At 40.3% G+C, this 26880-nt stretch overlaps 1 protein-coding gene across 1 annotated transcript; it reads right to left on the bottom strand.

The window, feature by feature from the left end:
• Positions 1–7336: 7336 nt before the first annotated feature.
• On the bottom strand, positions 7337–23374 carry gpr139 (G protein-coupled receptor 139). The gene is made up of 2 exons (XM_031312956.2): positions 22690–23374; positions 7337–12319 (listed from the first exon to the last, which is right to left on the bottom strand). Exons 1-2 carry the CDS (start codon positions 22835–22837, stop codon positions 11337–11339), a joined length of 1131 nt encoding a protein of 376 aa, XP_031168816.1. The 5' UTR covers positions 22838–23374; the 3' UTR covers positions 7337–11336.
• Positions 23375–26880: the final 3506 nt, after the last annotated feature.

Genomic DNA, 26880 nt, shown 5'->3' with positions numbered 1-26880 from the left:
TTAAAGCATGTAAACATGTTTTAGTAGAAACCCAAAATACAAGTATGAACCTGAAAATGAGCATGATATGGGACCTTCAAATTAAAATATTGCAAAGTCCAGATTGGTGCACCAGAGTACGTGACCTCCCCTTTTTCCAACTGAGATCAAACAGTATTATTCTCTCCTGTGAAATAACCAAAATAACTGTTAATTGAGAAACACACTATATTTTCTGTAATCTGTATACATTATGTTTACATTGAGTGACATTTTCAAACACAATTCTCAGACTCTTTGTTAAAATATAAATGTTTTGAAATGCCCATTAAAAAGTAAAAATTTGAAGCGCCATCATCCCAGAGGATAATTTTGTCACTCTAAAGGTGTAATTTTCCACCAGCTGCTGTTCCAGTCAGAAAGAGGCTCAGGTGTGTGACACACTTGTGACTGTAATTCTGCAGATACAAATTGTTACTGATGTCTTTTGCCGTGTCAGTCAATTATCTGTGCACGGTGAGACTCGTTTAAAAATCAATTGCTGGTAATTATCTGCGCTTTTCTGTGTGAAGAACTTGAACCTCATCAGTTGAGTCACAGGCAGAGTGCTGCCGTGTCTCCTGTCTGTTTCTGTTATATTTATTTATTTATTTTTTTCAATCTCAAACACTTGGTCTGACTATACAAAATATGATAGCATTGCTCAGTAAAGAAGAGGAGTTGAGTATTTTAGAGAGAGCCTGAGGCGGTCATAGACATACACCTACATCACAGACAGATACGGCGGAAGCAATAACAGTATAATGAAATCCAATAAAACAGCTCTTAAATGAATTCAACCTTTGTGAAGAAAATATCAGGAACACCAAATGTGCTGGAACACCTATGTGTTAGGATATACAATACACTCTAGTACAACAGCACCACTAATGTAAACAATCATGCTGTCAGTAGTAGTTGTTGCAGGGCCATTTTATTAGATTGCTGTTATTGTGTCCACTCCCTTGTAGATAAACCATATTTTACATTAGCAGTTTATGATTTAAACACTTAAAAAGCTCCTCATAGTGCCTCCTCAAGGTTAAGTGGACCTGCATGCACAATTAAAAGCTGAGCTCAAGTGAAAAAGCACAACGTGTTTCATCCCGAACTGAAGATTCTTGTAATGCAGTAAAGACTGCAAGAACAAATTATTTTGCCTGGCATATTAATGATTAATCATAATAATCCTAAAACTTTATTTGAATCCATTAATTATCTTAGAAACCTGCAGCCTTCTGCTCAGACTCTGAATTTTAAAAATTCTCTGTTAAAGCTCCATTAAGCAAATCTATGGCATTACAGTGGCATCAAATCAAATGACTCACTGTAGTGTGTGAGGGCTCCTAGCACTTTTTTTCTTTTTTTTTTATCACACTAAGAACCAAGATCCAGCTCTAGGGGTCTTTATTGACCAGGTTCATGAGGGCAAATGTCAAGGCTCAGAGGTATCAAGCAGACAAGAGTTTTTTTAAAGCATAGTACAAAGACATCTTAGCTCAAAGTCTGAAATTACATCCTTACAGTTGGTGCCACTGGGCAGCGCTCCGACCTGGTCCTCCTTGATCTCAGTGCTGCTTGTGATTCCATCGATCCCTCAGATGTCATTCAAAGTCTAAAGGATTTTTTTCTTTTCTTTTTACCACAAAAGTAATCCAGAACCAGATCCTTTACTAATTCCTTTTACCAATTATCACTCAGAAAACATACTCACACAACGACTTAACTAATAATCTTAATTTAGAGAAGATATAATATTTTCTTTACAAAAACAAGCTCTTTTTCACAGCAGACATTTTGACTTGTCATAGAAAGAAAAGCGCAGGTACTAACAGTATATATGACAGTGAGACAGCATGCACAATACCAGGACCCTAAAACTGAAGAAGCTAAATGAAATTCAGACATTATTAACATAATTGTATTATTTAAAATTTGACAACCCTTATTTAAGAAACTTGCAGCTTGTAGTTAGAAAACAATTTATATGTCATGCCTTTGCTATATATCATATATAATATATAATATGAGAGACAGGGACACTGTGTAAAATAGGGTGACAGGATGTGATTATTTTTAATTTTTTGCGTTCACTTACTGATTGAATGTCAGTGGATACATTTAAAACACATCCTCTGTATTCTGGGAGTGCAGTACTCTAGTGGGACAATAAGGTACTATGAGCTCTTCAAGATATGATGGTGCTTGACCATTTACAGCTTTGTAGGTCAGGAGAAGGATTTTAAATTCAATCATGGATTTTACAGGAAGCCAATGATGAGAAGCTAATACAGGAGAAATATGGTCTCTTTTCTTAGTTCTTGTCAGAACACGTGCTGCAGCATTCTGGATCAGCTGGAGAGACTTAAGGGACTTATTTGAGCATCCTGATAGTAAAGAATTACAATAGTCTAGCCTGGAAGTAACAAATGCATGGACTAGTTTTTCAGCATCGTTTTGAAACAGGATGTGCCTAATTTTGGCAATGTTACAAAGGTGAAAAAAGGCTGTTCTTGACGTATGTTTTAAGTGGGCGATATATCCTGATCAGAAATAACTCCTAGATTTCTGACAGTAGTGCTGGAGGCCAGGGCAATGCCATCCAGAGTAGCTATATCTTTAGATAACGAGGTTCGGAGGTGTTTAGGGCCCAGCACAATAACCTTGGTTTTGTCTGAGTTTAACATCAGAAAATTGTAGGTCATCCGTGGTTTTAAATCTTTAATGCAAGCTTGAAGTTTAGCTAACTAACTGGTTTCGTCTGGCTTGATTGATAGGTATAATTGGGTGTCATCCGCATAAAGTTAATTGAGTGTTTTCTAATAATATTGCCTGGAGGAAGCATATATATATATATATATATATATATATAAGGTGAATAGAATTGGTCCAAGCACTGAGCCTTGTGGAACGCCATGGCTAATCTTAGCGTGCCTGGAGGATTCATCGTTAACATTAACAAATTGAGATCAATCAGATAAATAGGACTTAAACCAGCTTAGCGCAATTCCTTTAATGCCAAATAAATGTTCCAGTCTCTGTAACAGGATGGTATGGTCAATAGTGTTGAATGCAGCACTAAGATCTAGTAAGACAAGTACGGAGACAAGTCATTGTCTGAAGCAGTTAGAAGGTCGTTAGTAATTTTCACCAGTGCTGTCTCTGTGCTATGATGCATTCTAAATCCTGACTGAAAGTCCTCAAATAAACTATTGCCACGGTATGTAGAAAGTTACATAACTGATTAGAGACTACCTTCTCAAGGATCTTGGAGAGAAAGGGAAGATTAGATATAGGTCTATAGTTGGCTAAGACCGCAGGATCGAGGGTGGGTTTTTTCAGAAGAGGTTTTATCACAGATACTTTAAATGACTGCGGTACATAACCTGTTAATAAAGACATATTGATCATATCTAGTAATGAAGTGTTATTGACAGACATAGTATAATAAATAGCCTTGACATAGATTTAGAAATGTCCTTCTCTTGCACTGGTGTTTAAAGGATGTAATGTTCATTCTCACCTTTCTTTTTAAACAATTTTTTCTGCTTTTCTTTACTCTAAAATGCACACACCAGTCTGAGGTCCAAATAAATAAATATTTGCATGTGCACACACTCCCAATCAGCAGCAGCCCAATCACAGCAGCAGCAGACAGACTCATCCATCTTTATCACTGCAGCAACACACTCGTAGGACTTGGCAGTAAGCACACATACACACTGTCCTTCAATCTTTCTGTTTTCATTCTCTCATTTTCTCACTTTCTCTCCTCGTCTGTTACATAAGCTTCACGTGATGAGATAAAATGGTTCAGGGCTGACAGAATATTTATCAGACAGACCTACTTTATATTACTGTGTAGATGAAAAGTGCTGTGACCTCAACTTATATACAATGTGGTGATTTATTATAAGAAGCCAGTTGCAGGTTGTCTAACTGAAACAGACACAGTGATCATTTTGTTGCAGCTGCTTTATGCAGGGAAATGTCAGTTAACAGTGAGCTGTATTTGGCAGTGTTCTTGGTGTTAATTGTCTTGTCGTGAGCTCTGCATATTGAAGATTGGTAGACTGTGAAAATGAGCAAGACTGATTGGCTGACTGTGAATGTAACCAGGGGGAGTTTGAAAGCTGACACACTTGTGTTGCTTTAACTTTAACCTGAGGTGATTATAGGCAGAAAAAAATCTTTATGTGTGTGTGTGTGTGTTTGTTCTCATGTACAAACACTATGCTATGTTTCTCACTTATCCTGACGTTGACAGGGACAAAGTGTCAATTGAGTCAGCAATGCTGTCAAGACTTTAATAGGACACACACACACACACACACACACACACACACACACACACACACACACACACACACACACACACACACACACACTCTTTTCTTTCTGAGCTTCTGGTTATCACCTAGATTGTTACAGTTGAGCTGGTGCTGTGGATAAACAAAGTCCTGTTTGTCACTGCATTGCACAGTGTATCCCTGTCTGTTACTGATGGACGTAACCAGCACTGCTGTAAGTGCTCTGCAGTGTGTTTAAGATTCTGAAAAATCAGGCCACAGTGCACATGTTGATTGTCAGTGATCATCAATCGACATTCATCTGTTGGAAAACTCACAGATGGAGGCAAATGTCCTGGTGTGTAGCTCACATCATTTAGTAAATGCCAATACAAACTGTTGGATTTAGATCAATTTTTAAAATGTCAATAAGCAGGAGAGAAATTCTGTCCAAGATGTTAGGTCATATGAATATCTTGTTCAGCTGTGTATTCAATGTAAGGGGCTTCATTCAAAACTGGAAAAATTGGTTAACATTATTTTATTATTTTACCTTTTAAAGTTTCCTGGAAATAATGGAAAATATGAATTTCCTTGAAAGAAAACTTCAATTTAATCCTATGTAACTATTAATTCATTATCAACTTATTATTGGAAATGTAATTATTTATATATGTTACATTTTATGCTTGCTTGTAGCCAAAATGTCACATTTATGCATGATCAGCTCACCTAACTAAAGGACTCTGTAGGTTAGCAATTCACTGGAATTAATTGATTGATTGCAAGAGCAACATTTGAACACTGCCCCCCCCCCCCCCCCCTTATAATTAGTACCAAATTACACAGTTATTTCCTGAAATGTGTCAGAAATCAAATTAAATATCAGGCAATTGTTCAGAAATGATGGTCCCTCACATCAAAGCCTACATCAAATTCATCATCATTACATCAAACGTCTGACCTTTTTCTAGAGCGAAATCAAGCCTGGGCTCAAGCTAGAAAGTCAAAGCTCGAGTCTGACTGGTTGAAATTTTGGCGTTTACGTAATTTATGTACTGTAAAAATCCGTAATGCCAAATCCGCCTATTTCCTTTCTGAAACATCAAAAAATTTAAATAGCCCTCTTAAGTTCTGGAAAACAATCAAATTATTAACGGAGGCAAAAACAGATACAGAAGTACCATCTTGTATTGTTGTTGATGACAAAAAAAATCATTGACAAAAATGAAATCTTCAATAGTTTTAATAATCATTTCATTGCTGCTGGTTCCCTTTATGAAACACTAAATAATCCAGTTTCCGGTTCTCCCACTGCATGTTCTGTTGATCAGTTACTGTCAACTCAACTATTTCATTTCAAGACAGTAACCGTACTAGAGGTAAGAAAGGCCTTGAAAAATCTAGATCCAAAAAATTCATCAGGTCCAGACAAATTGGAACCATATTTTCTAAAAATAGCTGCAGATTTGATAGCAAATCCAGTTACATATTTAATTAACCTTTCTTTAGCCACAAATCAAGTACCAGCTATCTGGAAATCTGCCAATGTTCTCCCCCTTCACAAAGGTGGTGATCCTGCAAACATAAATAACTATCGGCTGTTTATTGATTTGTCAAAAGCTTTTGACACAGTGGACCATAAAATACCACTTCAAATACTCACCTCTATTGGACTATCAGAACAAGCAGTGGGATGGTTCAACAGTTATCTATCAGGGAGAACACAATGTGTGCGAGCAGATGGTTTCACTTCTGCCTCCCTAAATATTTCAAAAGGGGTGCCTCAAGGCTCAATCCTTGGGCCGCTTCTTTTTAGCATTTATATAAGCAACCTCTGTAATAATATAAATAATACAAACTATCATTACTATGCTGATGATACTGTTCTCTACTGTTCTTGGTCCACTTTAGGTCAAGGAATTACAAATTTACAATCCGCTTTTAACATCTTGCAACATAATCTGGCTACTTTAAAATTGGTTCTAAACTCTAAAAAAACTAAAGTCATGACTTTCACAAGGGGAAAACCATCTAAAAGCAATGTCCCAACCATTTGTACACTTTCAGGTACAGAAATCGAAGAAGTGTCACATTACAAGTATTTGGGCATTATCATTGATCAATCACTGTCTTTTACATTGCATGTCCAAGGTTTGGTTAAAAAACTGAAGTTGAAGTTAGGTTTTTTCTTTAGAATCAAGTCCTGTTTATCCTTTGAAGCAAAAAAACAACTTGTAAATGCAACATTCTTGTCTGTTTTGGACTATGGTGACATTTTATATATGTATTCAACCTCCCAGTGTCTTCATGCTTTGGACACGGTGTTTCATGGAGCCTTAAGATTCATCACAAACTTAAAATCTCATACTCATCACTGTTTGCTGTACTCTCGGGTCGAGTGGTTCTCCCTCTCAATCAGGCGATGGATGCGCTGGCATCTTTTTATTTATAAGGCAGTATTAGGACTACTTCCTCCTTATCTGAACGCTTACATCCTCCCGAGGTCTGCAGGGACATATCACTTGCGTTCACAGGATCTGTTTTTATTGTCAGTCCCTAAAGCCCGCACTGACTTTGGTAAAAAGGCTTTTAATTTTGCAGCACCATCTACATGGAATCAGCATCAGAATGAACTACAGTTGAAGGAGTTGGTCTCATTTTATTCTTTTAAAGGCTTTCTAAAGGATCTTGCAGAAAGGCAGTCTGTCATTGTTTTTAAATTGATTTAGGACTCAGATTTTTTATGATGACATTGTTGTTTGAATATGATGAGTGAAAGTGTGTCTATATTTTTTTACTTGTTATTGTCTTTGTATTTATTTGAAACCACGCTGCTGCCACGTGCCAGGACACTTTTGTAAAAGAGATTTGTAATCTCAAGGAGTTTTTATCTTGGTTAAATAAAGGTTTGAATGAATGAAAAAAAGCATTACCAGAAATTATGATTGGCAACTGAAATCAGCAACGTGTGCTATTTGTCTATTAAAAAAAAAAGTTGTCAAGACTCAGAAAAAAGACACAGATCATCAGCAGCACTATATCTCAATCCTTAGAGATACTGCTCTTTATTTATTTAATCAAACAGATTGATATTAACCAATACTTTTATGCATACCATCTTACAGCACAGTAATACATACTCTTTATACAGTCAATACATTCATTAGGAGGACAGAACTGAATTGTGCAAGCCTATAAATACTCCAGTACAATCAAAAAACACAGTTCTGAAACACTGCCATGGAGAAAGGTAAAATACTCAAAAAGGTCATCGTGTAGAAAATCACAATCAGAAAAATACCACAAAAAAATGCCAGAAGCATCAGTTGTACATTCATGGATATATCGTTATAATACTGTGCTGTATGTAATTATATTCATCATGATTGGGAATAAATACAATATTTGATTTCATACATTACAGGTCCTATGGCACAAACACTTTTTAAAGCTTCTTTCTGTCTAAGACAGACATTATGTACACACAGACACACACACACACAAACACAAACACACACACACACACACACACACACACACACACACACACACACATACACTGTAGAGCTAAGCAGGTAGAGAGAGACAGAGAGGAAACGGAGGAGGTGTGAGAGAGAAAATACAATTTCACCATCTGATTGATTTATGTTTGGTTATCTTTATAATATCTGGCTGAAGAAAATATAGATTTGGGCTTTTTTTCTCATAATAGGGAGGATTTCTTGGCATCACCCCCCCTCATACACAAACCCTTTTACATGCTACCGAATACCTCACGTGGGAGACGAAGCACCTGCATGTGACACTCTTTCAACACCTCCCACTCATCCATTCACTTTGGTTTCCCAGCATGCCCGCCTTGTTCCCATGAGGCCACTTGACTGAGGCGCCAGTTCTCCCACAAATGTCACATAAACATCAGCTGAAAGACTGGATGGGGTTAACATGTGAAATGAATGTCATGGCAACATTGATCTGGCATGAGCTCCTCAGGCTGAAGCCCAAATTATTTTACTTTCTTAATGATCATAGTCGGCTCATTAGGCAATATTGATTGAGGATTAAAGCACATATTTTAGTGCCTTTACACTTAATGATTTGTAACGTCCTGCTGAGGATGACTTTGCTGGACCTGGAGTCAAGGAGCTTGCTGAGTGATCACAGGTTATCGACCCTTTGGCCGTTCATCTCCATCAAATAACTCTCGACATCCACCAGCTTAATCTCAAGGTCCCTAACCGCATTGGATACATTTTTTGAAGAGAAATGATGGAGCGATATGCTCAGTATGCACATGTAGCACACAAGACTTCAAGGCAATCAGTTGACAAGTAAAAAGGACACTTGTGAAATTAACTTTGAGCGAGTGCATTTGACATAAAGTGGGAAGAAAGAGGGATGAGTGGGAGGAGTGCAGAGTGAAGGAGGTGAGTAGCAAGTGGTGACTGGTACTCCTTCATTCGCATTGCAATTTTGAAGAAAATCAATTTGTGAAGACGAAAGAAATGGGAATTGAAAGTGGAGGAGCCAGTCATGATCTGAGAGAACAACTGAACTGAAAAGGGGGTAAATAGGTTCATTCCAAAAAGTAATCTTTGATGGGAAAAGAAATTGGAAAGACTATCACATAAGCCAACAGTTAGCATCATTGCAAATACAGCACTAGAAAAAATTGGTGTCCATGTAGCTCTAACTGGAAATTGAATTTAACAACCTGGGTCTTTGTAGTTTTGGCCATAATTCCTATTTGATCTGAGTTATTCACCAAGTGTATTGCTGAGAAACACTTTACAGGGCAATGCAGCACAAGCCAAAACTTGTGATGTGCATGGAGAAGGGACAGCAGTCTTTAATGGTCACACTTATTTTTAAATCTATCATTTATGTGTATTTCATTGCTTGCTCTCTTTTTATCTTAGCTTGTCTCTGTTTTGTAAAGTGTTTTCAGTATAGCACACTTACAGTTAAAGGCACATTGACCTTCTCCATACTAATTACTTTTCCTTTTCATAGAAAATTATTGCACCACCTACATCAATCATGAGACACTCCTTGCCAGTTCAGTAATTTGATTGGTCTAAAACCATGTGACCTTGTTCAAATGGGATGGAAGATAGTGATGTAAAAGATTAAAACAAAACAAAAACATTTACATAGGACGTTTGTTAAATCTGGATTTAATTACATTGAACGCAGACTTTGGCTGATCACTACTCCTCACCCTAAGGACGTGTCTTGTTGAGTTGACATGTCCAAATATCTCAGCAATAAAGCTGGTAAAAAGTTATTACAACTGACTTGACAAAACTATGAAACATTTGCCCTGATTTTCAGCTGCAGCCAGTTGTTTTGTTTAAAATGTTGCTATGGTGAGAGAAAGAACAACGACGTACCTGCAGTCACTCCTTAAAGTGTCTCAGACGTTTGAGTGTCAAACAAGAGTTTGGAGGGCATGACTTTATAATCTATGACAGACGCACCTAACATTCATCAGATTTAAAGCCTTATCCATTACAAGGCCTGATGTGTCTGAGATCTCCAGGCTGTTATTTGAAAAAATCTTCCCTTTGGCGCAGCTCCATTCTCGCTAGATAGATGAACACTGGTAATGCCCCAGGTGTCTGCAGAATGGATGTGCATTGATCTCAATGTGCTCTTTCTCTTTCTGTGGGCAATACAGAGCACAGTGTGTATGTGTGTGTGTGTGTGTGTGTGTGTGTGTGTGTGTGTGTGTGTGTGTGTGTGCATTTATAGTTTGTTACCAGGCAGCACCGAGACAAAGTTGATGTAGGTGACTGTGTTTCGCTGTAAATTGTTACTGAATTGCCATCAGCCACCTGCAGAATGAGCAGAAATGAAATGTGTCACTTTGACCCTGAGACCAAATTCACTGCTGCATCATGGGACAGAAAACCTTGGACGAGGGAACACAAACTGAAAGGGATGGAGTGCAGACTAGTCTGTTCTCTCTATCTCTCTCTCTCTTTTTCTCAGTCTCTCAGAAAGCTAAAGGGCTTAAGTGATGTGACATTCATTATATTCATCCAGATAATGGTTAACAGTAAATCATCAAGGACCATTAATAGTTAATAGAGGACTATCTACTAATAGCAGAAATTTCCTCTTCCTAATATTGGAAATGTGATTACTAGATTAATGACACCTTGGATCTGACCCCAAGTCATATTTTTTGTCCTGTATTTTTGTGAATCTACAATAACAGTCAAGTCTACTATTAATAAATATTTAACCAACAATAAGAAGAGTCTACTCATCCTACGACAACCTGTGGGGTAATGTCCATAGAGAGTGCCGACTTGTAAGTGACCTGCACTGCTAAAATGAACTTGACACGCACACATCTTGACACTGTTCATTTGATAAAAGCCCAAATTAACATGCCTTTGAGAGTCCTCTGCATATTCAACTGGAAATGACAGCACTGTTTTAACATTGCTCGAGTTCAGTGCCTAGACTCTGACTGGATATCTCTGCTTTCTGGAAATGACTCCCAACGGACAAAGACACAGCTGTTCAAAGTTCCTCGCCGTTGGGGGCAGTGTGCAACAGAGAGCATCCATAAAGAATTCAATGTCAACAGGCATTTGAGATTCACCAAGAATTCATCTAGTTGCTAGTTTATTCTTTCGTGGTGGCTCATAAAATTCAGTAATAGATGATGGTCCTATCCCTTTTATCAGTCTGTGAGTCTGGAGTCAGTCACTTACAGTAGCTGTATTTTTTTGCATGGAGGTAACAATCAACAGCTGGTCGCTGCTTTGTGAATTGAACATAAGAGGCAATTTTCTGTCAAGCAGGCATCTGCTGTTTGCTATTCCACCTTTCTATCCAACCAATTTGTTATCTCTCAACGCTAGCTAAACTGTCACCTATGTGCTCTCCAGGTGTGTTCACATTTTCGAGCCTCAAAGAGTCCCATGCGGGCAAAGCTGGTCACTAAGGAGACAATGCCTGACAATGTTCCCCAACAACTGAGGGTGGGGGCGGTTGCTGGTGGCTGAGGACTCAAGAGGAAATACAGATAGGCTTCCCATTTTTGTCATACTGGTACACCAACATCTTGATGCAGTGGGAGTTGGCTGGTGAGATCCAGGGGCTGCTTGTGATGGAAAAGTTGTGGCTGGCGTAGAATGGCGGCGGCTGCTTCCGGCAGTGGACCAAGGCTCGCAGCACGTTGGCCGCCATGCCCCGGAAACGCTTGCTGATGAAGCAGTAGAGGAAGAAGTTGACCCCGGTGTTGAGCAACGCTAGCATGTTCGCCAGATCGGTGAGCATGTGGAGCAGTCGACCGGCACCTTGTGAGGCTGGTGGAGGGGAGTAGAAGTGATAGAGGATCATGAGGGTACGTGGCGCCCACAAAACTGCGAAAATGGAGGTGATGGCAAGGAGAATGGCGGTGGTCTTGCCGGTAGAGTAGCCACGCAGACGGAAACAGCTGCGTCGTCGGCGTAGCTTACAAACAATGCCAGCGTTTAGGGAGAAGAAGACAGTGCAGGGGAGGAGGTAGACAGTGGCGCAGTGGGCCCACACCAGGACATGCTGGGCCACGGTTCTCCTGTTGCCCTCCACTCCTCCTCCACCACCACTCACCCCAGGCAGGCTGTGCCACAGCTCAGGCCACCAGTAATAAGGAGCTGCAGAGAGCAAGCACCCAATATACACAGCAAATATCACCCTTCGTGTGCGGGCCGGGTAGGAGACAGTATGGTAGCGCAGGGGGTGGCAAACAGCGATGTAACGGTCAATGGTGAGAGGCACGGTGATCCAGATGGAGGTGTGGATGGAGGAGAACTCCAGAACCTGCACCACATTGTTTAATGACAGAGGCAGCGGCGTTGCCAAAATAAAATCCTCCAATATGAAGTCGACAAAAACAATGAGGAGCAGGACCAGGATGTCAGCGGCTGCCAGAGCCAGGAGATAGTTGTAGGAAGACTTCTGGCGACGCAGCACCAGCTGGGACAGGATAACCACGGTCAGGATGTTAGCTAGAAGGAGGAAGGAGGGGAGGAAGGGAGGTGATTGAAAGTAAATAGGTGGATGAAATAGGGGAATGATGGTAAACAAAATAGTTTTGAGAGATTGGAAAAAGGATGGACACAGGTTAGGGAAGGAAACAGAAAAATGTTGTGTTAGTGGGCAGGCAATTGAAAAGAAGCAACAACAAACATAACAACAATAGAGACGGCGGACATTAGTCTAGGTAGAGCTAACACACAAGTGTAACTGCACTGCAACACAAACACACAATACAAACGATTTTGGGCACCATCAAAAGTACCAAGCACACATTTTCTTTCAGTTTCAGCCTATTTGACAACACACAAAAAATCAAATCTGTTATCGTCCCCAGTCAGTATGTACCACGTTCAACCAGCTCTCCTACTGTGTAATCCCTCCTCTGTTTATTGCTCCCTTCCCTTTTCCCCTTCATCTACACCTGCTGTGTAATTCCAGCAGCACCTGCCTCCGCCTTTGGCCAAATTGTTATCTATAATAAAGAGTAAAGCAACAACAAAAAGAGGAGGGCAACAGCCTTGGCAAACTGCTGAGTTCACTACTGCATGCCACTCTGCCGCCGGCAATTTAGCTCCTAAAACAAAGCACAAGGACGCCACCGTCTGCCGCTCTTTTTTTATCTTTACTACATATCCCAGACATATACCTACACCTTCTCTTCCATGTTGCCAAATTAATTGTTTCCCTCGCCACCTTCTGTTTGTTTGTTATTCTAACTGTGTCGCTTTCTTTCACAGGATAGCTGAATAGCCCAGGAGGGCTCTCATTTTTTTAACTAAAAAAAACATGGAAACGGCCTGGATCTGATTTATCCCACTGCTGCTTCTACCAATGCATGACCTCTGCGCGCCTGCATCAGACAGGAGGAGCACAGCTTTCTGCCTCTCACGTGATACTGCACTTTGGTTTGGTGTATTAAACAGGCTCATTACACGTCTTCTTTCTTTGTTGTCCTGTTCTGTTCCCTGCTTCCCACTGTCACCATGTGTGCATGTTATTCCCAGGTGACTGTGTGAGCTTGCTCAAATGTTTCCCAAACCTGGAAGAGACTATAAACAAGACAATGGCTTTGCTTACACTGTAGTGTTGTTTGGATGTAAAAGGAATAAAATCAGTTGAATGAATCATTGTAAATATCGGTACAGAGAATTGTAAATATTAGTATTAGTATAGTATTGTAGGAAAAAGTAGTTAAACGTCCCCTGTTTTTTTTTTAACTATGTTATGTTTACATTTACTTATCTACTAAACCTGTTGAATGTATTTCTCCCCCCACCCCATTAACATTTTCAAAGACAATTTCTTTTATTGAAGAATTTCAAACCTACATTGTTTATGTCCATGCTTGCTTCCTAGCAGTCTTCTTCATCCTTGCCTTTTTTTGGTGCACTGCAATTTTCTTTGGGCACATTATTGTTACTAACTTTCAACCAGTTGGATAGCATGAAACCATCAGCATGCACGAGATACTGTGGACCCACTCTTAAAAACATTACTGGACAGCGCTATTAGGGGCCACAAACTGCACAGGGGACCTTTAATGGACCTTAAATCCAAACTATTTTAAATGAACTTCCATGTGCAAGGTTAGTTTTCTTAATTCCTGAAAAGATGATCTTGACATGTTGGTAATAAATGGTTTTCATCAGAAAGCAATAATATGTAAATTGTTATTTCAGGTGTATTTTTTGTTTTTTGTAAAAGTATGATATTAATTCTGGAAAAGCCTCTTATATAATATTCAGACATTTCTGCTTCTTAAAGGAGATGCTAGTGTGTTAGCATGTTGCACATTAAGAACATTCATTGCATGTAAGTAAAGTTAAATTCAGAGGTGAAAATCAACAATTTTCCAATGTATCCAAAGATTCCTATTTCATGCTGTACTGGTTCAATTACCTAAACTAACATCAATTACAGTCAATAATGTGCCCATCCTTGTTGCTAACCAACTTCCTTTAGTGAAACTTGCTGGTGCGGCATGAAGACATGTCCAATCTGTCTCAGACAAACATGCCTCTGACGTGGATTTGCATCGCAGCATCACTGAGACCTCAATGCATTTAGCAGCTGTCACTGTGTGTTCTGTGGTCCTGTCCCCTCTGCAGTAAGAGATCTGGGATTGGATTAAATATGGCAGCTAGGAGTCTGGTAGATCACACTTCACAGCCTCAGCCACTATCAGCTGATTACAAATTACAAAGCCAGCTCCAGATAATGACTAAAGATGTCCTTGCCAGACTGGAGGATGTGCCGCAGAAGACACGCACGCATGCACGCACACACACACACACACACATGCACGCACGCACACGCGCGCGCGCGCGCACACACACACACACACACACACACACACACACACACACACACACGCACACACACGCACACACACGCGCACACACAAACACACACACACACAAACACACACACACACACACACACAGATCATTAGGGATGCGCCAATACATAACAATGTCATAACAGACAATCTATCAATAACATAAATGAGACGTCAAAGCAATTTACAAGACTCGACAAGCCAATATATTTGTACATGTAGGGCTGCTGGATTGCAGTACAACCCCCCAAGTTAAATAGCTTTTATGTCAAATCTTGGTCGACTGTTTTATTGATTCTTTGTTTTCAGCTACTGGTCTTACACTTTCTGTGTGTTTCTTCTTTTCTGGTGGTCAGTTTGGTCCACGATAACAATAAGCAATTAGCAAATTAAGTAATCTATAATATATTCAATTTTAGGTTAACCTTGGATTTAGGGATATGGATCTTCAATCTTCAATAAGTATTATGCTACTTTTAATAACATTCAGTGTAAACATTGCAAAGAAGAGTTAATGTCACCATGTTCCAACACTTGGCCATTGGCAGATTAATCAATGATAAAAAAAATCATTGTTAGTTGCAGTCCTTTTATTTTTTTGTTTTTGTTATGTCTGTTATGTCTATAAACCTCCTTGAGGGGTCATAGTGAACAAACGAAAATGTAAAAACTCTGATCTTCTGCTCATCTGTTGAGCTTTTTGATTTTATGTTCTTGTTTTGGCTTACTGCTTGTTTCAACAAACTCTTTTGTCTCTGTTTGGTCATACTGACTCTTTGTATTCGTCATTTCCCATACAGCTGCCTCTCACAGCTGTCATTGCCTATGTACACACACCTGCAGCATCTCATTTGGTTTATCCAAGTGATCTTATCAGTGTGTTATTGTACCATGAAAAGTTTGCTGCTAAGCTTTGAGCTGCTCATAAGCTTCCTGGTGGAGGTCCATTTTGCTGCATTTCCACTGCATGGTACATCAAAGCTCTACTGAACTCGATTTGCTCTTTTTAGTTTTTTTTATTAGCAAAAGTTGTAGATAGTACCTGGTACTTTCCTTGGTACCACCTTGGTTGAGATTCCAAGCGAGCTGAGCCAATACTAAATGTGGAGTTAAAACACTGCAGACCACTGATTGATCAGAGAGAATTGTTACTAGCGTGACACGGGACATCTTGTACAAACCCACCATTTTTAAATACCCATGCTACCATCACAATGTTTTTATTCACTCACCCCAGATTTAAAAAAATCACAGCCCACAAAACTACGGCATACCCTGCAGTGTAGTGTATGTTGTATACTACGCCGTGCAATTGACTAAGTGCACACTTTTGCCGATGAAAGGATCCAGCGAAAGGCGTGTTGAAGATGATGTCACGGCAGTTTTATATGGCGCCGCTATGGCGATCAGCTGAGAATCCCAACTACGGAGGGGGTAATATCTGCAATGAAAACGAAATACAGAAAAGCAACTGGTACCAAAAGTAAGTTGAGTCAAGGTGAGTTGAGCCGAACGATGCAGTGAAAATTAAGTATTACAAACCCTGCACAATGTACGTCGCCTTCAATCCATCGCCTCAATTCCCCTTTCGTACCTCACTTTCGCTCTTTCTCTATCCACATACTGCTAAACAGAGAGGGATGACATGAAATGGAAATAGTGAGGTGTTGACTGTCACTAGCTGGGTATTATTCTGTTTGGGCTCCCCGGTGACACAAGGCCTTCTACAGACAAACAAAAGGGATCCGTGGCGAGTTTGACATTTCCATTTAGCTCTAGCCAGCTTGCACTGGGGTGCCCATTCAATTCAATTGACTCCTGCTCTTTATGTTGTCTTGGGGGGCTCAGACGAGTTGGAGAGCTGCATACTCGTGCACAGGCAGAGACACATGCACAATGTCCACATCTTTTCTCTTTGCAGGGGAAAACAATGTACAGTACATTTGCTTGTTTTTTTGTGTGTGTGTTCGCACGGATGACCCTTTCTGTCTTTTTGTTTGGGAGTGCTTTTGTGTTTGCAGTCCCCCCTGCTGCTTCCCTTATATGACGAGGGACAGGGCCATTGACGTTGTTTAGCGGGAAAAGAGAAGGCACAGCGTGCTCCCTGAGGTGTGTAACGAGGCTGACTCATCCTACCAGTAAAGGGACATGTTCAGAAAGGCTGTCGACAAATGACACTGCGCATCTTACCATAACCCCTCGAAACCAATGGCAAAACATAAGATGCTGCACACTAGTCGTTAGGCTTTCTCATGGGCCTCATATTACACACACAGAACATAAAAAAAAGGAAATTATACCCCAAAAAAGACAATGAAAGTGAGCATTGTAATTAAGGATTTTTTTCTGTCATTTGGAGGAAATTGAGGTTTGGCTTTGACGGCTTATCCTGAGGCTAATAAGACAAGAGGAGTGGAGAAGAGAGGGATGAGGAATTAGATGAAAGGTGAAGTTAAGTGTGGTGTGAGGAAGGTCACAGAGAGTTAAAAAAAAGAGAGCAGGCTATTGAGAGGGAATGGAGTGGAGGATTAGATGGAAAGAGAGAGAGAAAGAGAGAGAGAGAGAAAGAGAGAGAGAGAGAGAGAGAGAGAGAGAGAGAAAGGTATATAGGAGAGCGGTGACGGTGGGAGGAAAGGAGGGGAGGCGAGAGACAGAGAGGGGGTGAATATCAAAGCTTGCTTCAAAGGTCACAAGCACTTTGTTCCTGATGACAACCATTTCCCTTTTCTCTTCTCTAAGTGTCAGACCGGACATAAAGCAGGGCGATTCCTTAATTCCCCCAAACGGAAACCAGGACCACATCCCTGCTACAAGGCCACAAAAAACATACATTGAAGATAAATGTATGGTTTTACTGACATCAGGCATTGTAATGCCATGAAAATGTGATAATTTCAATCCAACACATTTTATTGTGAGCATCAGCCTGATGTGTGTGATCAGAGAGTTAATGAGGAAGGGTAGATGAAGCTCATAAGAAAAAGAAAGAGGCAATAAAGAAAATAGAGCAAGAATGAGAAAAGGAGAGATATGAAAGGAAACAAGATATTTAAGGTTGCTGGGCATATTAAGAGAGAGACAGGCCCTGGTTGCTGCTAATGATATTGATGCTACTGCAGTGCTCTGCCTCTGCACACCTCTTACAGTCATTCATTTTACAGACAGGCCAGAGTGAGTCAAATTGTATTGGACATGACTGTCCTTACATCAAGGCTATCCCTGCAGACAGTGACTGCCAGAGACACTGCACACTGACAAACTCAGCTTATCATGTTTAAAGGGTTCAAAAACAGTGCAACAATTATAATGTGCTCTTGGATCTTCTCCAAATGTATTTTATGAGGTTTCAGCTTTAAAAATAACTTAAAAGGTAAGAGTTAGTCAGAGAGTTAAATGCAGAGAAGAGACGGGAAGAAGGGTAAATGGATGAAAGATGAAACATTAGGACGTCAACAGATCACAGCGCTATAAGTAACCTCAGACTGATGCATTACTGTTGTCCAAAAAAATGCCAAACGACACGCAGGGATTTGGCTTTGCAGGGTTTTGTTATCAGATGGTCAAACAAAGTCAGCTCTGTCACTGCTTCAACAACATCTCTGATTTATTGCCTCAAACAACACGTCCCTCGTCTCTTGCCTTCTCTGTCCTCCCGCGCCCTCTCTGGCTCATCTCCCCCATGACAAGCTGACATGCTCATCACTTCTCTCCCTCCCTTCCTCTCCTTCCTGCCGACTGGAGACAAACCAGAGCTCAAAACTCTCTTACATTTAAATATTCACTATATTTTACCTTCGTGTCAAACAAATGCTTTCACATCCTTTCCTCTTTGTCCAGTTTTTACTTATCTCAAACTCCACTTTTAGAGCGATAGTATCTATTAACAAGCCACCATCACACCACAGATGCGACTGACACCTGACCACTACTACTTGGAATAGAGGGTTGTTAGCGCTGAACATCCCCGACCTTTTACCCCTTCGGGTGGGTGGATAAGTGGGAATAGGAGGAGATGTTTTTCAGCTCTCACTTGCGCTAATCACACCACTGACTGTCGAACAGCCACACAAGCTGTGAGAAGCTTCAAGGAAGAGGAAAGGAACGCACCCAAATACTATGGAGTACGTGAGTTGATGCAGGTTCGTTTGCACAGCTGGAGGAGGGGCGCATTTCTGCTGACACAATGTGCACACATCTCCACACTACACAACCACTTGTTGGCACGTCCACACTTAGATTACGTGATAACACCTGAGCCAGTTTTATTCGCCAATTGTAAGCGCTCAAAAAGTCAATAGAAATTTGAGTGATGATTATTTAGTTGCACGTACTGTTTCCAACAAACCCTCCAAATTAAATGAATACGTCTATTTGTAACTGCCCTTCAGAATGACACGTATGCATGTTCTCTATCAATCTATCATTTTATACAGGGCCATCCATTTCAAAAATAAAAGTGGTATCTGACGGTTTAGTCTGGCTCAATGGATGCCTCCCCTCTCGCTATCTCCACTATTGGGGCTTAGCATTACCCAGGACAGTTGTAATTGGTTTAACGAAATACAAACAAGGCAGAGCATTTTTTTGCCCTATCTCAGAATAGATAGGGGGTGTAGCTAGACCATACTGCGGCACTAACACAGCACTGCATGACGGTTAAGTTTTGGTTACGTTTATACTCAAAAACAACTTAGTTAAGGAAACATCGTGGTCTTGTCGTCATGGTTACGATAATGACCACTTGGTTGAGGTTAGGGAACAATTGTGGGAAAAAATAACGTGACTGTTGGTAGGAGCACGAACAGTCTCTCCCTCTGCAGTATAAATGTGTTTGCTATTTTTATGTACATTTTCAATTTCTGCATAAAAACATCTAAGTGGAAATGCTGGAAAAAAATTATTTTACGCTTGGCTGAAAAAGTTGAAGTATTGATAAAAACAAAATGCGACAGTGCAGTGGAAACAGACTTAGCGAATTAATTAGCCTATGACATGCATGAAGCATGGGAATTATTTGTCACTCAAGCTTCTTCTCCACTGAAGGGACGAAAGACAACAGCAGATGAAAACGTGTGCAGCGATGAGGAGACTATAACCTTCCTTGAATTAATACATGAATCAAACGTAAATGCCATATTTCCATCAAGTTTTCTTCATGGTTTTTAACTATTTTAGATTTGACTGGTGCACTTTCAATTATGTCATAGTGTGAATTGTTGACCACCTGACTGAAGAATTAGCTCTATCAACTGTTTATTCAGATGAGCCTATCTCCTAATATTTGAATAACGGCGGTGGATAGAAATGCGCATCACTTTGCATTTTCTTTTGCCAATTTATCTGAATATTTGGTTGAAAATTGGCAATGCTATTTGGTGGAAACCCCACTGTCTCTATTTCCTCCTTTGCGCCTGTTTGAGCCTATTTCCTATGGCTGCTAGAAATCTACGTCAATTGAACTTAAACAAATATTGTTTCTGGGCATTTGCTGAAACAACTGATGCTCATGTTTTTATTGTTACGGCAGTGTTTCCAAGGTCAAAAATAAACTTCCTTGCTCGAATGTGTGCACAGGATTTAAATTTAAGTGCTTGAAATTAACTAAGTAAAGTACAATTTAAAGGTTGTATTTACATTTTGTGCTTCTTTCTACCTTTACTCCTCTAAGGCAAATACTGTCATTGTGCTCCTACTTTTATTTTCATGCTAAAAGTACTGTTTCTTACATTACTTTAGATTAGATTAAAACTTTGCATAGAAAACAAAGGATCATCTCATAAAATATTAAATAAATACAAAAGTAAATGATCTGAATTCTTCTTCCACCATAGTTCAGTTGTGACATTAAATAGGTGGGCCATCTTAAATCCCGCAACTATTTAATGCTTAAATGTATTCATTTAATATACGTATGTAAAAATGAACTTAATCAATGTGATGCAAGTTTTGGTAAAAATGTCTTTTATGGAAGCCTGATGACTAATTACAAATGTAGAATTATTAAATAGAATACAATATAATTTATTTAATCCTTTTAGTGGCTTTGTGCCCTGCTGCACATACATTTTATCAATATTACATTTGCAGGTCATGTAAATGAAGACAATATTCAAACATCAACAGTGACCTGGAGTTAACAACACCTGAGAAGGTAGGATTTGAAATGTATGTGTGCAGGTAAAAAGTCTATGAACACCATCATAATGAACTGATTGTGTAGAGAAATGTTTAAACGACAACGTGTGAAAGCAGCTGTCTCGACCCGGATATTCAGAACAGCTTCACTTAATCATCCAGTTATGTCGTACAGAACAGATCAGCTGTACATTATGTGTCTTAGCTTTGAGTCTTTTGAGACATACTGTACTGTACAAAGAGCAGGCCTCACTTCTGTAATCCCAGAATGTCAAAGACTGAGGCAAAGCACCAACTCTTTCATTGTGCTGTTTGCTATGCCAGCACACTCTGTTCTGTCTCAAGCAGTGTGGTGTGTTGAGCAGAGAAAGAAAGAGAGAGAGAGAGAGAGTTAGCGATTAATTAAAAATGTAGCAATTTGTCTCAGCTCCGTCGTCTGTAGCTCCCCCACTCAGGGCTCAGAGATGCTACTTCACTGGCTCTGCTGAGATTAATCTCTTTCTCTTAACTCCGCTCTTCTTCTTCTCCTTCTTCTTCTGGGTGTCCTTGTCTTCCTTATACCCCATTCTGTTCACCCCAAGATTTTGGTTCATCATTTCCCTAGGTCACGCAGTAATCATTCTCCACCACTTGACATGCATAATCCCTTTTCTCATCACCTTCCATCATCTCTCTTTTCATCCTCAAACCTGTGCTCTCAATGTGACCCCTCTCTGTCTGCAGCTCAAATTTTAAACTGTGAGAAATGTACAGACACGACGAAGTCTCCCTGAAGCCCTGTTGCTGTTATTACTAATGAAACAATGCCTGGTAATCAAGGTAACAGCCTCCAATCCATCGAGAGTGTTAAATACGTGTGGGTCTGTAGTTCACTACTACTCACACATGCCGCGCTCATGAAACATTCATGATTCAGCTTGAGTGGAACGAGCTGTGTCATAATGATTGAACAAGTCGAACTCGGCTGCTGCAAAGTATCAGCCCGCCGCACTCGACTCTGCCATTAATTCAGACAACCATTGTAAGATTGCATTACATTCCTGGGTTATTGTTACTCAGTGATTAAACAAACAGCCTCAATTGCATTTGTAAAGACGACTCCGCAGCAGAATCAAATAATACGTCCGAGGCAGGAGAAACTTTAAATGACAACAGAGAGAATTGCTTGTGCAAGACTAGATTTGCCATCCAGGAGAAATAATCAGGCGAGATTTAATCAGAAAGACAGACTTTTACTTTTACAGTACAAGGCTGCAAATCTTGTGGAGCAACTGCAGTCTTGGCGTACAAAGACTTTGCACTTTGCATTGCAGATTAGTTTTGAGCTTAGGTTGTTGATAACATCTCACTCCGAGTCTTTATCAAGGAAAAGGGATGAAGCGCACATAATAGGACAAATAAGACAAGATTGATTGTATTCATCAAAATCAGGATTAAATAGTAAAACACTTGAATTAGCCTTTATGTTACCACAGAATGAGTCCAGCATTCTGATGATCGGCTGGGGAAGCGTGGATGTGTATCCAGAGGGCTTTCAACATCTGAACACCAACCTCTGATTAGGCATCCACACTTATTCTCTTTCATCTGACCTCCATGTTTTCTGTCTCTCTCTCTCTCTCTCTCTCTCACACACACACACACACACACACACACACACACACACACACACACACACACAGGTGTAAAGAGTGACATTTTGGAGCAGCTGTTTACAACACACACTCACTCAAACCTGCACACAAATGCACAACAAATCAAGATGCAAAGCATGAGTCCTGCAGCCCACCGATGAGCAAATGAACACAGAATGAGACGTGCGTGTGATTGGACACACACATAAAACACACACTTGTGTGCACTTACCCGGCAGGCCGAGACAGAGCAGGACACTGTAGTAGATGACAGGCAGTGGTCCGAGAGGGCATCCCTGGGCAAACTCAGAGGGATGCTCCCCTGGGTTCCAGGTGCTCCCATTTGGGGGAAATACAGGGAAGATGTGGCTGTGCTCCATGGCCTCTTCCTCGTCCTCTTCCTCAGCTGAGCTCAGTGTCAAGAAGCCTGGCCACACGAGCAAACCGCCTGGTCACCGGTACGGGGGAGAGAGTGCTCTGTCCTTGAGTGCCAATCAGCATGAGTGTGTGCACGCGTGAGTTTGCGCGAGGCAGCAAGGTTGAGTGTGTGAGGGAGTATAGGGAAGGAGGGAGAAATGGAGGAGAGAATGGAGGGAGAGGGAGACAATAGACGGGGAGATGCCAGAGATGATATGTGTCAGTAGGTGACGGAGAGGAAGGAGGCAAGAGGAGCGGAGAGGTGAGAGGGAAATAAGTGGAGATGGGAGGATGTTGCCTGAGTGTGTGAGCAAGGGGGAATGAGAGCGAGTCGAGAGCGCAGCAGGAGGAGGAGGAGGGAAGAGGAGGAGGAGGAGAGAGGGAGGGGAAGAAGGAAGGTGGGAGGAAGGTAGATGGAGAGCAAGGGCACGCAAGAGAGCAAAAAGTAAGGGAGAGAGACGGAGGGCGGGAGGCTGAGGGATGCTCAGAGAGAGAAAGAGGGGTTCCTGTTTGTGGGCACAAAGACACAAACACAATAAAATTGATGAGGATGTGACAGATGAGAAAAGATGAATGGAGGGTTAAGTCGACTGTGGAAAGAGTGTGTTTGCCCTTGTCATACTGCAATGTGTCTCTTTATTTCACATCTCTTCAGCAGATATTCAGTAACATGACGGTTGCTACTGACCATTTATCCACAAATGAGCGCACAAGCAAAATCCAAAGCTGTACTCACAATCCTATTTGCATATCATAAACGTTACATACAGTATAAATACATGTGATTTAGACGTGTGTGTGAGTGTGTGTGTGTGTGTGTGTGTGTGTGTGTGTGTGTGTGTGTGTTGAGGGGGGATGGACAGCTCAATCTAATTTGCCATGCAGTGTGAACTGTCTGAATCTCCAGCTAAAATGTGCTAATGAGCAGAAGGCTGACACTGAGAAACACAAGTATTCCTTAAAAAACACGTATCTCGTTTATCAGTGCTGCAACTGACAGTTATTTTCACAATAGACCTTAGATGTTTTCTGTTCTACAAAAAATGTATTTCTGATTCTATGAATGCACAGAAATTTGCATAACTGCAAGTCTATACAAGTCTAATTATATTAACTTTTTTCCAATATATGTTTATTCTCCAAACATTTTCAGCTACAGTGCATTGCTTTCACCCTAATGAAAGCAATGTAGCTGAAACAGTTTGGGGAATACACAATGCAGGAGAGGAGTTGTGGGACCAGTTTATTCATTTGCTCTTGATAGTCTACTCTACAGAATAATAGAATGAAAAACAAAATATGAGTCCAAAGATAAGTTGCTTGTTTAGTCTGTCCATAAAACAGTATTCGACTTCTATTTATACAATATGCTACATTACATTTTGTAGGTACTTGTACTCTACTTGAGTATTTCCATTTTATGCTACTTTATAGAAGAATCTGGTGACTGATTCTGGTGATCCGGTGACAGGCTCAGGTTTTTTTGTTGGAGCAGCTGATAGCAGCACAGAAAAGACACCCAGTCCTCCAAAACTGGATTACATTTTGTTACAATGTTTTGTAGATTTTAATCTTTATTTTAATGGATTTTCATGACTACTGTATATTTCCAACATGTAACAGGTTCTACAGAATCTCCTGGACAGATTGAAAATCAGTAATTTATAAAATGAAGAGTTGATATTTAATCATTGTTTTTTATTAGTCTGCATAATGGGTACTTTTACTTTTAATACGTTAATTAATTTTGCTGGTAATACTTTTATCATTAATTGAATAAAGGACTTTAACTTGTAATGGAGTATTTTTACTATTTTGTATTTCTATTTTTTAACAAGTAAAAGATCTGAATGCTTCATTCACCACGATACTCCTAACCTTAAAGGCATTTTTCTCAGCTCTCACATTTCTCCCTTAAAACTAATTTATGTATCCCTTTGCCTTCATTTTTTAGTACAAGGAAATACTGGGAAATCATATATCATATCATATTGTTCACGAAAACTTGTGTTCTTTACTATGAAGTCAAAATTGTGAATGCATAACAGTCATTATACTTACTACCAATGATTTGCAGACTCCTCTGGGCTTTTAGGAAATGCTATATGTGCAGAAAGTAGAGCAGCTTTGGCATGAGTACGGTGAAACATCATGTCCATTTAGAGAGCTGTCAGCTGTGTTTCTGCCCTCCCTGTGCCTCATCAGCACAATCAAGGCCTACGCCACCTCTCCACAGGTCTGAGAAAACACAACCACGCTCTGCTGTCTGAGTGAGATACAGTATATCATTTAAAAGGTAGCTGTGAAAAGGACCCAAGGGCACACAAGATTAAAAAGTTTTACACTAAGAAAGAAAGAAGAAAGAGGTTTCTGTGGAAGAAAACTCATGAGTAACAAAGCAGGGGATCACAAAAGATGATCAGGACCATCTTAAAACATGCTTGGAGCTTCTATTATGGCATCTTGAGCCCTCCATCTGTTGACAGATGGAGGGCACCGTATGAAAGGAATAATTAATACAGAAACAGTCCAATACTGGCTGACCTGTTTCTGCTGAATGCCTCTTGAATCAGATGCAGTAAACAAAGGAAAGTGTGAAGGAGTGAGAGGTGAGAAGAGTGTAAAGGAACAATCACATGCTCTTAATTATTTTCTCCTACATGTGAACAAATGAGCTGCGGGGGACGCAGGGAAGGGAGCGCCGCGATTAAGTGTTAAATAAAATATGGCCAGCTGACGTGAATTGATCACAGAGAAATGTGGGACAGGGAAAGGTGATTCTTCAAGAGAAGCATAGCTGTGAAAGACCCCCACAGGGGTAGTGCCTGCCTGCTCTCCAGTACTTAATACAACATCATCATTGGTCCTTGTCACACAAACTCGATTACACGCAATCTTCGACGAAATTAGGCGTGATTGTGTTATGTGTTGTAGTTTGCTGTTGAATTCAATACAGGACAGAAGATACTGTACATGTGTGAGGGTGTTTTTGATGTGAAACTATAATGTGGTGATGCGCTGTTAACTAAACCAGGGCTGCAGGTGATGGTTGTTATGTATTGTTGGTTATGAAGTGTATTCTTACCTCCACCTAACCTCGTTACTTCCTGCAGTAATGTGTAAGATGTAGCAAAGGTCTGTGCAGGTCATTAGTGTGTCTGTGTATGAGCGACTGTGTGTGTGTGTGTGTGTGTGTGTGTGTGTGTGTGTGTGTGTGTGTGTGCGTGGTATCAACCTATTACATCATCATTACACACATTGTCTGGGGACTTCACACTGTCCATGCACTGTCACATCCTCCGAACTGAACAATCACATGAAGACACTAATGTGCAAAACCAAACTTTTTTGTATGTTGACATTTATGGTTTGTTACTGAGCAGAACAAAGCTGATCTATAAAGCTTTAAAACTGTAGTGGCTTTTAACCATGCTAGTGACTTTGTGAGACTGCACATGGTAACATTCTGATGTTTAGCAGGTATTTTGTTTATTATTTTAGTTAGACATTTTATTCCCTGAATCTGAGAAAATGGGGGAGACGATGATGTGACGTCAATCCTGAAAGAGTCTACCTCTAGTCTTTGTCAGGCTGTGCTTTGAGCTAAATGCTTACTTCAGCATGCTATTGATGACGAGGCTAACATGCTGATGTTGAGTAGGCATCATCTTTACAAGGTACATCTGATGTCATTACTTTGGGTATTTGGTCCTACGTTTGACCTGATGGTGGCGCTAGATGAAAAGTCATGGGATCACCAAAGTCATTACAATTCATCCTGTGGGCACCATAAATGTCTTATATTGTCAAAATATCATCCATCCAATAGTTGTTGAGATATTTCACTCTGGACCAGTTGTAGACTGACGGGCATCCACCCTTGAGCCCTGCTGCAAAAATCTGACAAATTAAAGAAAGAAGTGATGAAAAGCAGAGGAGGTAATAAGATGCAGGAAAATAATCGAGATTCCAACATGCAGGGAGTCCCGGGGATTTCATCTCCAGC

This window comes from Sander lucioperca, chromosome 21 (assembly GCF_008315115.2).
Source record: "Sander lucioperca isolate FBNREF2018 chromosome 21, SLUC_FBN_1.2, whole genome shotgun sequence".
NCBI classification, from domain to species: Eukaryota; Metazoa; Chordata; class Actinopteri; order Perciformes; family Percidae; genus Sander; species Sander lucioperca.
This window is presented reverse-complemented; position numbering and strand designations above follow the sequence as displayed.

Coding starts and splice junctions, on each gene's coding strand:
- gpr139 (XM_031312956.2), bottom strand. CDS start 22,837: ATGGAGCACAGCCACATCTTCCCTGTATTTCCCCCAAATGGGAGCACC. Junction 12,320..22,689: donor GCTCTGTCTCGGCCTGCCGG/GTAAGTGCACAC, acceptor TCCTCCTTCTAG/CTAACATCCTGACCGTGGTT.